The sequence below is a fragment of the Ctenocephalides felis genome, unplaced genomic scaffold (assembly GCF_003426905.1).
Source record: "Ctenocephalides felis isolate EL2017-DRISC unplaced genomic scaffold, ASM342690v1 CF-g0.4_SCAFFOLD_03572, whole genome shotgun sequence".
Classification (NCBI taxonomy): Eukaryota; Metazoa; Arthropoda; class Insecta; order Siphonaptera; family Pulicidae; genus Ctenocephalides; species Ctenocephalides felis.
The window spans coordinates 18,536,158-18,549,490 of record NW_020539726.1 but is presented as its reverse complement, the minus strand read 5'-3'; the positions used below and the strand labels follow the sequence as shown (position 1 = coordinate 18,549,490).

Genomic DNA, 13,333 nt, shown 5'->3' with positions numbered 1-13,333 from the left:
TTTCAATAATTAATAAATTTTAAGAAAATGATAAATTTATGGATAGAAAAATAAAATAAAAGCTTTTGTACAATTTAGTTTTGCGGTGTTATGCTCAAAGAAATAATTCATAAAATGTTACAATAAACTATTCAAAATTTCATGTAATGACTATAATTGTTCCAGAGAACTAGCAGGAGCCGTTGAACTAACTTTAACATGTATTTGATTTTTGATCATGGCTGCTCTAAGAATAAGCATTTTCGTTCTTCTTTGATATTCACGTCCCATTGCTAAACTTCGTTCAAATGTTGCACTTCTCTGATCAGCATCTTTGGCATATAATATTTTATTATGGGAATCAATCCTGGCTTGAATTTGTCCATCCAAAATGAGTTGCATCAATTCATCTTCAAGAGCACTTACAGATCTATTAAAAGCTTGTGCCATTTTATGCATGTCTGCAGATTTGTAAGGGCTAAAATATTGAATTAATGCTCTATTCCTAATTTGAGTATACAGTGCGTTCACATGAGGGGCAAGATACATATCTAATAACAAATTGTCTCGAATTTCATCCATCAGCTTTAAACAACAGGCATACTTAGAATCATAAAATTTAATAATGATATCTCTTAGTTGTGGTTCAGTTTCCAGAAATAGCTTGAATGAACTACTAAATATGACATTTTTTAGTAACTCTTTCCTGTCAAAGGTAGCAAGTGCACACAGCCCACCATATATTGCCACATTGCTTGGAGACAACAATTCGGTATAATCACAATGATCTATACTAGCAGCAAGAAAATGTTTAGCAGCAGATTTATATTTTCTTGTAGCTAATTCAGCAAGCCCAGCAGCGCATTTAAGTCGTGTTGTGATCATTTGATTTAAATCCTTACCCAAAACTTCAGCAAAATCTGGAGTACTTTCAGCTTTTGAAACATAACTTAAAACATGGGACCAATTTTGAAGATAAACAGATACTTTAATAACATTTAGACACATATTAAGAACATGCTTTCCACTAGTACAATAATCACGTGCCCTCGAATAGCATTTTAGAGCATTTGATAGATCACCACAGTCCATGTAGTGATCCCCCAAATCGTCGTGGCCTCTACGAATGCTCTCTTTTATTGAATTAGATTTGTAGTTCTTAAGGTCAGTATCGAGTTTTTCTAATTTCAACGCTGCTTTTTTACCTTTTGTTTCAACCCACTGAATATCTAGGATTGGAATATCTTGGGATGCTGATTGAGCTGCTAAATCTGGTAGATTGGGACCCGCTGTCTCTGCCAATTTCTTATGCAAGTGTTGGTATAAGTTAATGTTATAGGTTGTCATGACATACATCAAAGCCATTTTCAGAGCCTCTTGTCTTAATGAAGGGCAGTGATCTGCTATGTAAATGAGCCGATGTAGCCTTGCTAAGCCTGTGTAGCTGCTAGCATAAGCATCCAAATCCAATGTTGGATTTTCCACAATGTATGTTTCTTCTTCATTATTCTCGTTATCTTCGGGAGGGGCGTCGATTTGCATAGGTTCTACCGCATTCTGTAAAACAACAATGATTCAAAAAAACAGAAAAAAATATATTGATAAAAATATCTTACCATATTTACAAATGCTTTTCTACTGAACTCGAATTTCATTCACACGCAAAATGACATTTCAGTCATCATAACCTTACAATACACTGTTAACATAATTAGATAAATTTAAAATCAATTAGATAAATATCATTTAAAGTTTTTATTTGATTTATATAGCTAAACAAACAAACATTCAACGTAAATAATATGTACCTGATATAATGCATTCTGGATCGGCATTTTGACTTTTATAGATTTGCCTTGTTGGCAGCCCGAATTTTGGTATTCGCGAAAAACGTGGTAAAACTGTTAAATTTGAATTATTAATATGCGTACCTATATTTCGTATGGATATCACAAATATTTTATTTTATAGATAAATATTTGTCAGATCTTATGAGTAGATTCCATTTCATAAATGCTTATATATTTTATATTATTAATATTATTATATTATTTTATAATTAAGTTGTATTAACTTTTCTTAGGGCAAGTTATAGCAATCGTAAAAAAATCGAAAATGAAATTTTTTATATATCTTTACGTTTCAGAGGTTTCTGAACAGTTTGGAATATCTTAGAAAAAATTGATGTATGTGTGTGTGTATGTTCGTGTTTGTGTATGTGTGGGTGTCCGGGCGGATACAAGTTTTCGTTGACGATTTCGAGAATACGGTTCAACCGATTTCAGTTATTAAAAAAATATTCGATTTTTATTAATAAAGAGACGTGCTGATTAGTTTTTGACACAGGCAGGTCTAGCAGGTTTTCCCCGTATTTCGATGATACGGGGCAAAAAGTGCCAAAAACGGTAACGTACTTTTTAAGAGAATGGAGCGATTTTAATAATTTAAAAAACATTGTACTTGTATTGACTAAGAATTGATTAAATTTTCTAGCGGTTTCGGAGATCTAGTAAAAAAATGCCATTTTGAGGTCAAAAATGGTCATTAGACATATGCACATCAAATTATCAGATAATTTATGGAAATTTTAATAATGTGTAACAATTTTGTTAACATTTCTATGGGTTTCGTAACCATCATTCGTCCGTTAGACGGCGACGCGGCGCTTACGCGCTTTGATGTTGCGTCTCTATGCAGCTAAAGCAGTGCGATTACTTTGAAAAAATTTCAAATGTTCCAAAATATTTCAAACTAAAAAAAATTTTCTCCAAAAGTTTTTTTTCCAAAAAAGTAAATATTTTTCAAAAATTTAAAATTTTTCAAAAATTTAATTTTTTCAAAGTTTGAAACATATTTAATCTTTTCTTACAAATTTAATTTTTGGTACGGGAAGTTTCAGCAATTTGCCTTAAGGCACAATGCCATACACCACAGTTAGATATAAATTTTAAACATAAATCATTATAATTAATTTAAACTATTCCTTACAGGCTTTTCAAGCCATTCATCATAAGAATTTCTGAAGCACGTATACAAATTAATTTAAATAAACGTTCGTCTGCACCAACATATCATATACATACACACAACTACACATTCAAAATTCGAGAGCTCACGGTCGCCTTTAAATACAACACGCAATCGCCGATAAACTCTTAGTTCGAGTTCTGGATTCATATCACAATGTTGCTACTGTATACTTTTTCAATATTTCTGGCCTCTTGTGCCTTCGCCGCGGTACCTATTGTTGAAGAGGTCAATGAGACCCCCGTCGTGGGCATCCTGACCCAGGAAATTGCTTATAGCCTGAACCAGCAATATCCTGACCAGTTCAAGAGCTACATTGCGGCGTCCTATGTTAAATTTGTCGAAGGAGGTGGTGCTAGAGTTGTTCCGATATGGTAATTTATAAATTTATATTAAATTTTTATTATTAAAGCCAAGTAGATTTAACATATATTCACATAAACATAAATAATATATTAATAAATTTAAAAAATATGTTCATTTTTACAATATTAAACGAATGGGAAAACAACTTTTGAGTTGTTTTTCTAGCATGTCCATTTAATATACAATGTCTCTTTAGGGATGACAATTGCAAATTCCCCAAATTTATTAAATGTCTTTAACTGGACAGTTGTAAATAAAATAGAGAAAAATAAGAAAAAAAAAAGAGTGCGCGTAAGGATCACACGCGATTGAAGTAAAACTTTTAATATTGTATGAGTAGGCAATTAAGATAAAAATAAAAAAAACATCATATTTGAATTTTAAAAATCATTTATTAATAATCACATAACATCAATAACACAGTTTAAAACAACATCGATAGATTAATTGCTATCATATTTCATATATAATATAATAGGTTTGTAATAACTAAAATGAGAGACATAAATTTTGCTTTGTAAACTATGTACATTTCTGGAGAAAACTGCATCAATAGTCGTGCCATATCTTGTGGTTGGTTCAAATGGAGAATTATTCATTGTTAAATTAAATTTATTATTTAAAAAATCAATTAATGGTTGAGATTCTTCTGAACGAAAATTGACATTGAAATCTCCAGCAAGAATTAATGGTATCTCGTTATGATTAGTGTTTAAAAGTTTTGCACCCTCATAAGAAAAATGAAGTAACTGCTGATGAAGAAATTTAATAATATTTGATATGTTTTTATTGGGAGAAATGTAAAGGACGACTATAATTAATGTTTGATTCTGTGTGTGTAATATCACCTACTTGTGTAATTTCATTAGAAATATCCAGTAATATCGTTGGCGCAAGAAACTGCATAGGAGTCGCATTATGAAGAGTATCTGAACATGAATGATAGACAGCTACACCACCTGCTCTTGAGTCCGATCGTTTGTATTGAGTAACGCAGTAATAGTTCTGAATATCAATTCGTTCTTCATTATTAATCCAAGTTTCCGAAAATAACAAAAACGTACAACGTTGTAGCACTTTATCTTGCAGATCAGGCCAATGAGCTCGTAAACTTGGGCAGTTAAAGGAAAACAATGAAATGTCGTTCAAACTTATTATCTCACTCAATTTTTCTTCTTGTGTTATTAATCTTCAAGTTGAAAGTCTTTGGAATTCAGTTTTTAAGTTCATTAATCCTGCTGGCCGTTTTCTTCCATGATAAAATTTTTTGTCGTTGTTTTTAGAAATGATGAACAATCCATTAATGCTGGTAACTCGTGATAATGCAACATATAGAAGCTGCTGATTATGTGTTTTATTGTATTCATATACAATTTTATCAAAAGTACCACCTTGTGATTTGTGTATTGTGAGTGCACAAGCAGACACTAAAGGAAAATGATTTCTTTTGACAAATATGATTTTATTTCTATTCATTGGAATAGATGAAGATCTCCTGAGAATCGGCACAGCTGTCCTACTGATATTAAGAGTTTGAATATAATGTGCAGCTTTCTTCTTATTTTGTTACCTATCTTACCAGGAAATTCAAACCGTAAACGTAGAAGTTCATCATTATCGCCACGTTCTATGTACACTAATTTTCCTACACAACCATTAGCTAAGCCATCACTTACATCAATATTAGTTGTTATAATGTAAAATTTATTCAGAACTAAAATTATTTCATACGGCAAACCCCCGGTATCAATAACCGATTTTTGTGAAACTGCTGACGAATGTATGATTGTTGATCTGTCGCATGGCAACCTACATAAATATCCGTGGCAGTAGATATTATTTTGTCTTCAACGAGACTTTCAATTCAATATAAATTTATTATATTCCATGACACATTTATTCTCTAAGAAAAGTCTTATTCCATGAGGACATAACATAAAAAACGTGATTCAATTAATGCAAGTTCATATAGGGTTTAGCGCTCGACTTACGCATGACATGACGGGAGTGGATACTCGCGACATCAGCGCTTACGGCGTCGTAGTGTTCAACTTCACGTTGGCGTTTTCGTTGCATTTGTACGGATTTATACCCGTGTAGCCTAAAGAAACTTTTACACCCATATCGCGCCTAAAGAAGTTTTACTTCAAAAATATTTACAATATTTGATTTTATATTATTTTTTTCATTTTACTAATTTCAGGATCGACAAAGACAGAGACTACTACAAAGATATAATGAACAAAGTCAGCGGGTAAATATATTTATTTATTTTCATTAAAATATTTTTCTTAAGGGTCTAGAATTTTCAAAAAATCGTTTTTCTTTTTTTTATACTTTCAAAGTTTAACTCTTTAAGAATGTGTTTACAAGAGGATTTTTTAAAATTCAAATTATTTTCGAAGATAAGGCTGTTTGACCAAGATATAATCTTTTGTTCTGTTTCCTTCCTCTGCAAAACTTTAAACTAGTTTACCTCGAAATTGTTTTTATTCGAGATGATACCCACGATTTCTCAACTTCTACTAGATCGATTTACTTGAAATTTTTACAGAGTCTTTTTTATAGAAATCTCATCTGTATGAACTACGCTCATCCTCAAATTCCGATTTTAACTATTTTTAAAAAATTCGAGAACATAAAAAAAGTTGTAATTTTTTTTTAGTTCAAACGATTGTAACATTATTCTAGATTAAATATATATTAATATATTAATAAATATATTTCTTAAAATTAAATATTATATATATTTCTTCAGATTTTGAGACCCCCCACACTTCATCACTTTCTAGAAGTAAAACTTTACGATCATTGTTAATTTTTATTTCTTTTCCAAATTCTCGCAACATTACTATAAATTGTAAAAAATGTAGTAAAAATATTGTTTGCCCTTTTTATGGCCATTCAATAAAACTCATAAAATTCATGCCTCTAGACCAGAACACCCACTTAAATGTATTTTCAAAAATATTTGTTCAATATGAAAGTATTGTTCAATTAGCAAGCGACTAAACTTTTTTTCATTATTGAAAGAAAATAACAATTTTTATATGGCTTTATTAATGTTTATGATAATTTCAAATTAAATAAGGTTTAACAGCTTAGATGTCATTTTATTAATAGAATGCGTTAGGCATATATTATTTCAAGTAAATATATAGTAAGACCAGTAAAAATAGAATTATCGAGAAAAGAGATTTTTTTTAAAAAAAATTTCCTCTTATAGATAGCAATATGTTTTCAAGTGTAAATGACCCCGGCATTACAGCATTACAGAAATTATAATAAAAAAGGAGTTTCCTTATATAGATCCACATTGTTCAAGAATTCTATACCGGATGAAATAAAGCCAATCACAGATTTAACTGAACTAAAATTAAATTAAAAGCATTACAGATGAACTAAATTATATTGATTACTGCTATTGTTTTAATTTTTGTATATATTGTTTGCGTATATATGTATGTTTGTTCCTATGTTTATATGTTTATATGTTTATAAATTTTAAATAGATTAGAGAATAAACTATTATGGCTTTTTGTAAAAATATTTATGTGATGTCTCTCACCAAACAATTTGTCTGACTGAGATTACAGTATGTTGTATGTATGAACATATATTTTAATTAATAAAAAAGGAAAATATTGATTTGTTAAACCTCAATTTTTATTTTTATGTTTTAGAGTTCTGTTTCCTGGTGGCGCAACCTGGTTTAATCAATCCGATGGATACGCAGATGCTGGACGACATATTTTTGATATTGCAAAGGAAATGAACGACAATGGGCAGTATATGCCTTTGTGGGGCACTTGTCTTGGTTTTGAACTGCTTCTATATTTAGATTCAAATGGAGAAAATAGAGCTCATTGCAGTTCCAGTAAGCAGCCACTGCCTTTAGAATTTAAACAAGGTAAGAAACTTATATTTTTAGAAAATGAAATAGTAAATGAAGGTGAATTTTCATAAAAGACAAGTATTTTTTTTATTTGTCAAGATTCAATTACAATCTGTTTTAAAAATACAAATCATTTAATAATTATGAATGACATTTAATAATATGTAATGTTAAGACCAAAATAGAGTTCACCCATTGGTATTCCTTTTGGTGTTGATTGAAAAGATGCTTTTGTAATCTAGGTGACTTTAAGAAGCTTAACTAATAATCTAAATACATAATAAAAATAGTGAATTATAAATGAAGTAACAACACAAAAAGAAAAGAAAATAAAATAAACTTAAATAAATAAATAAATAAAGAATCAAAAGCATAAAAGTACAAACATAAATGCCGTATCTACATTTTAGATGCAAGCGAGAGGTCGTTTCCTAAAAAAGACAAATAAGAAGCGCTCAAATAGTTTTTCATTTTTAATTATAAATTATAATTATATTTATATCAGCTGTTTTTAGCATATTGAATATTGTTATTGTTATAAGCAAGGTATATGATTCAAATAACTTATGTTAAATAAATGCGCAAACTGCAAGTGAAAATTTTTAATAACACTCAATTGCACACTGTTTCAAAGAAGAATAAAAAGTGTAAATTAATGATTTTATTTGCTTCAAAATTTTAAGTGAAATTTTAATTAAAAAAAAGTTTAAATATCCTTACTATAGTTATATTACTAACTTTCGCTATTTCTACTTCAAGCAAGTAGACTACTTGCTCTATATGCATGTTTGATTTTTAAACGTTTTGGTCATGTTGCTATTATTTAAAGAGCGATAAAATTGAAATTATGGTCTGATTTGAATTTTATGTCTGATAAATATTTTTCCTGATAAATTTGAACATAATTATTTAAGAAAAATCAGCGGATTCGTCATACAGTTTAATTTCTTTACATGAAAAAATTACATTCATGCATATTATTTAATCATTGTAATTGTAATAAAATCATTGTAATTGTATATTACAATCACTATGTCAATGTTGTTTTTGTTTGATAAGAAACCTCTATTTTATGTTTATCTTATCGTCTCAATTGTTAATTATATTAAATCAATTCGTGATTTTGATCAAATGAAAGTGCTTTGATTAATTTTATTCGCCGCCACAACAAAAGGCTTATTGCATAGTTGAATAAAAAATCAACAAATTTTCCATTGCTTAAATGACAAAAATTTTAATTCTATCAATATACGATATAAATTAGTGAATTTAATTTTATTTATAATACATAAAATATTACATTCTTGTAGTTAATTTGAATTAATGTTTAATATTAAAGCGTTTTATATATTTATTTAAAATTAATTATGAAGTACAATTAGTTTTTGAATTGGTTAATCTTATCTGTTCACTTACCGAAGATAATAATGTACATTCGCACGCATATTACGCAATTATTAAACAAAGCGTTTAATTTTACAAGTTATTTACACTTATTGAATTTTTTTATTTTCAAAAAATAACCACTATTATTATATTATTCTAATATTTTTTAAATAGAGGTGGTTCAGAATTTTTAGTAGAAATTTAACTTTTTGGAAAAAAACTTTTTATATAAATATGTACTAATATAAGAAATAAGATATTTTCAGCATGCTTCTTATTGTCAGTCAATAGAATCAAAATCTTATTATTTTGTCAATAATATATATGAACAGTAATAATAATACTTAAGTTATGTACACACATTCATATTATATATGTATGTAATGTTACATTTGTTAACAATATTTAAGATGCTATTGTATATTTTTTATTATTATTGCTAGTTTTAACTATTAGATTACAATATAATCTATAAGTTAAAAGTGAGGAATTAGTTAAAGAGAGGGTTAAATTTATATATAAATAAGAGAACAAGTTTTTAAACAGACAAATATCCTGGATGAACCATCCGCAGTTATTAAGAAGAAAAACTAAGTTTGTGTTGTTTGTTTTCAGCTAATGTTATATTGTTACACTTTTAAAAAAAAATCTTAGTTTTTCTTCTTAATAGCTTTATATTATTGGATAGATGCCTGTTAAGATCTTTTTGGTTTTTGAAATCTTTTGCCATATCTCAAATATTATTATATATTGTGCAAGGGTGGAAAATTTTGTTTGTTCAAATTTCAATTTTACTTCTAAATTTTTAAGTTTTTTTTTAAACCAAATGATAAAGATTGAATATATTCAAGATTGCATTATTTTCAAAACTGCTTGAATTTTTGCTCAAAATTCTTTTAATTTTGTGATTAAAAGTTTTTCAAAAGCACAACTTAGTTCTTATTTTTTAATAACTGGATTGACGCCTAGTAAAAAACTTTTTTATTTATAACTATATTATTATGTGATCATGTATATTCAATATATTATATTTCTTCACAATACTTTCACAGGTTATGGTCAAAGTAGAATGTTTAGCCGTGCTCCGATGCATATTATGCAAAGTTTGGCAAATGAACCAATAACTGCAAATTTTCATCAGTATTGTGTTACCGAACAGGTAAAAAAATTACTGTTAATGATTGTTTATTAATAAAAAAAATCAAGATAATGAAATTTACCGATTATTGAAATATTAATCTGGATTAATCATGAATTACAATATCCATGATAATGTGCATATTTGAAAACCATTAAATATTTTCATTTTAGTATATGATTAATAAATATTTTTTTACTTATCTTGGGTATTTTTGGGATATGCTTTAATTGAATACTTAAAAATTGCAGAATCTGACAAAGTTTGAGATCGACCATGATTGGAATGTTTTATCAGTGAATAAGGATTGGAATGGTCTTGAATTTATTAGTTCTATTGAATCTGTAAGGTAATAATTATATAATATATTCAAAAAAAGTGTTCAACAAAACATTTCAAGTAATTTTTACTTACAAAAAGTGAAGAATTTTCATCATTTTTGTGAACAAATTCTAAAGTTGGAAATGTATTCCAACGTCGTCCTTTACTAAAGTAGATACTTATATAACTGTTAAGGCAATAATATAAATCAAATCAAATCGTTTACCTTATGTGATTATTCCAGGTATCCATTCTACGGCGTCCAATTCCATCCAGAGAAGAACATTTACGAGTGGGTCCCCAACAGGAATATCTCTCACACCTTACACGCAGTTCAGGCTGCTCAGTATTTCGCTGAATTTTTTGTTAACGAGGCCAGAAAGAGTCCAAATAAATTTGATGAAAAAGAATTGGACAACGAGATAATATACAACTATCATACGACCTTCACAGGATTGAAAGGATCATCATTCGAAGAATGCTATATGTTTGCTGATCCACCTCTGAAGAAGACAAATCAGGCTGCTGAAAGGAGCGCGCCAAAGGTTTGATATTGCTGTCGGTGGCAGTTCTTGTGTTTTTCTCGCATGTCTTCAAAATTAGTGCTTGCTGAATCGTTAGAAATAATTGATAAGTTATATAAGCATAGATATACCTCCATTGCAACTATATCAATTATTTAAAGTATATAAACATAGTTTTATGGAATGAATTTCAATTTTACGACTGCAAATACGCTAGGTAATGATAGAATTTTAGATCTGAAATGATAAAATATCTTTATAATATTTAATATGGTTTCAATGGAGTAGCTATGCAATCTGCCTGCCAAATTTGAAGCATTTGTATTCACCTTTTAGTCCAGCACATAGATGCACTTGGCCAACATCGCATGAAATTTGTCCATAATTGTGATATTTTGTCTTCAAAATTTTTAATTTAATTTTGAATAAAACGTATTTTTATAATTGATGCAGAAAAAAAACATAATGGAGGTACAAATATACTTCAATTGCCAAATTAAATAACAGTCGCTTGATGAATTTGATCATTCGGAATTTCCACAGTCGTCTACAGATTATCCCGGTATAACATATTTATTGTGAATATATGTGTGTTTATTGTGAATTCTACCGCTTTGCCAACTTTGTTTAAAAAATACGATAAAATACCTATTAATTAATTAACCTATTAATAAGCTGCAATATTTTTCAGAAATATTTACTATCTTTATTCCCTGATACTCGGTACTCGTGACAATTGCAAACTTGCTGAGGTCAGCAAATCCTGATCATGATGGAACCATTTGTAGATTAGATTCACAGTCAAAAATTTTAATCATTATTATTTTTTTCAAAATTTTGACTCGCTAATTGCGAAATGAATACTTATTTTACCGCCGTAACGGCGGCATCCGAGTGGAAAGGGTTAGGTTTGCAATAGCGTACCGTACTTCTAATGCGTCTTTTCTAAAGAAAACTGAGAAATCTCTTAATTACAGCTAAATATATAAACATTACCCAAGAAATTATGCCGGAGCGGCGGCATCCGAATGGAAAGGGTTAATTGTGCAATAGCGTACTTGTAATGCGTCTTTAATAAATAAAGTTAAGAAATCCTTTGATTGCAGCTAAATAAATAAACATCATCCAAGAATGTTATTTATCATATGGCTTATAAAAATTCACACATACGCACTTTGCAATTCCGGTTTTATGGGTCATTTTTAGAAGTTTTGCTGAGAAACCATAGCTCGGATGTTAATTTCGAGCCAGCGATTTTTGTTCTATATATTTAAATATCAACTTACAACACAATAAGGATATATAAGGTATAAACCTTATTGTCTTATTTTTATCACGAAGTTAATTTACACTGAAATTTTAAACAAATCACAACTTTATAAAATGAAGTTCAAAAATACATTGTAGAGTGATCTTATTTACATAATTAATATTCGTTTCATTCATAATGCATATATAAATAAATACGGGTCAAATTTGCTTGCCACTTTTTTTTTAAACAATTCACTTCTCATAAGCCTATAATATTTTAAATAAAGTTTTGACTATCAAATCAAAGATCAAAATTTTGTCAAATTTCAAGACTTACAAGAATAGTAATCAATAGTCGGCGATTTTTGTTCTATATATTTAAATATCAACTCATATCATATGAGTATATATTCATATATGCACTATGAATGAAACGAATATTAATTATGTAAATAAGATTACTCTATAATGTATTTTTGAACTTCATTTTATAAAGTTGTGATTTGTTTAAAATTTCAGTGTAAATTAACTTCGTGATAAAAAGTCGTACAAAATAAATCGCTACTATTCATATACTTTTTTATTCTTATCAGCTAGTTGTAAAAGGTGTTGATTTTTTTTGTTATTTTGCTAATAATGAGATAAAAGATAAATTGTTAAAAAAATACTGATTCCTATTTACATACATTTCAGAAAAAATGCTTTCCTTTTCTTTTTTTGTTAATATTATCAAATTTGCATTAATACATAAAAAGAGTAATGGGTATGTGTACTTATATACTTTACATTAAGTTCACTTTTACTTATAGTAAGATATAATATATTTGAATTAAACGAAGCATAAATACTGTTATGAATTCATAAAATTTGTTATTTTAGTCAGGTTGTTTTTGTTATATATATTACTACATAATTTAGCTATAATAGATAGAAATAATTCAAATCATAAGGCTATAAAAATAATACTATGATTCTATATTCGCACATGCAAATGTGTGGTATGCCGCATTTATATTAGACTTGTTCTATTAATAAGACATTACTGGAACTAATTATTATTTATAGAAAGTAAATATAAATCTAATCAAAACCGTTTGAAACTCAATCGTTCATTAATTAGAAATTTGTCGCTTATCGAATGTAATCTCAATTTAAATCTTATTAATAAATATTCCAAAAGAATGTTGATCAATGAACATTCTAAAGGAATGCATCAGAAAATATTTGCATTAAATATTATCAAACATTTTTCATAGCGACATAATTCAGTTAATAAAATATAAAATTGTTGCATTCTTTATTTCAGTATCATGTCAATATGAAATTACCGAATCGGATACTGCAGAGCAGATTAATGCAATGATGCATTTTGAGAAATTAATTGTGATTAAATTATGATGTGATTTTCATAACAATAGATATAAAAGATTTGTAAACTTACTTCTT

The 13,333-nt window shown here is 28.3% G+C and overlaps 2 protein-coding genes across 4 annotated transcripts in view; both read right to left on the bottom strand.

The window, feature by feature from the left end:
* LOC113388196 (valine--tRNA ligase) overlaps nt 1-13,333 on the bottom strand; it is a 33,695-nt gene that overhangs the window by 6,116 nt on the left and 14,246 nt on the right. The gene's annotated exons all lie outside the window — the stretch shown is intronic.
* LOC113387549 (COP9 signalosome complex subunit 1-like) lies at nt 58-1,850 on the bottom strand. 3 transcript variants are annotated; one of them, XM_026624883.1, is made up of 3 exons: nt 1,788-1,850; nt 1,596-1,678; nt 59-1,536 (listed from the first exon to the last, which is right to left on the bottom strand). In XM_026624883.1, the coding sequence occupies exons 2-3, from the start codon at nt 1,632-1,634 to the stop codon at nt 151-153; spliced, it is 1,425 nt and encodes a 474-aa protein (XP_026480668.1). In that variant the 5' UTR covers nt 1,635-1,678; nt 1,788-1,850; the 3' UTR covers nt 59-150. The 3 variants fall into 3 exon arrangements, with proteins under 3 accessions (XP_026480669.1, XP_026480668.1, XP_026480666.1); XM_026624884.1 differs by lacking the exon at nt 1,596-1,678 and having other exon boundaries at nt 58-1,536; nt 1,788-1,837; XM_026624881.1 differs by lacking the exon at nt 1,788-1,850 and having other exon boundaries at nt 1,596-1,776.

Coding starts and splice junctions, on each gene's coding strand:
- LOC113387549 (XM_026624883.1), bottom strand. CDS start 1,634: ATGAAATTCGAGTTCAGTAGAAAAGCATTTGTAAATATG. Junction 1,537..1,595: donor GAAAAGCATTTGTAAATATG/GTAAGATATTTT, acceptor GTTGTTTTACAG/AATGCGGTAGAACCTATGCA.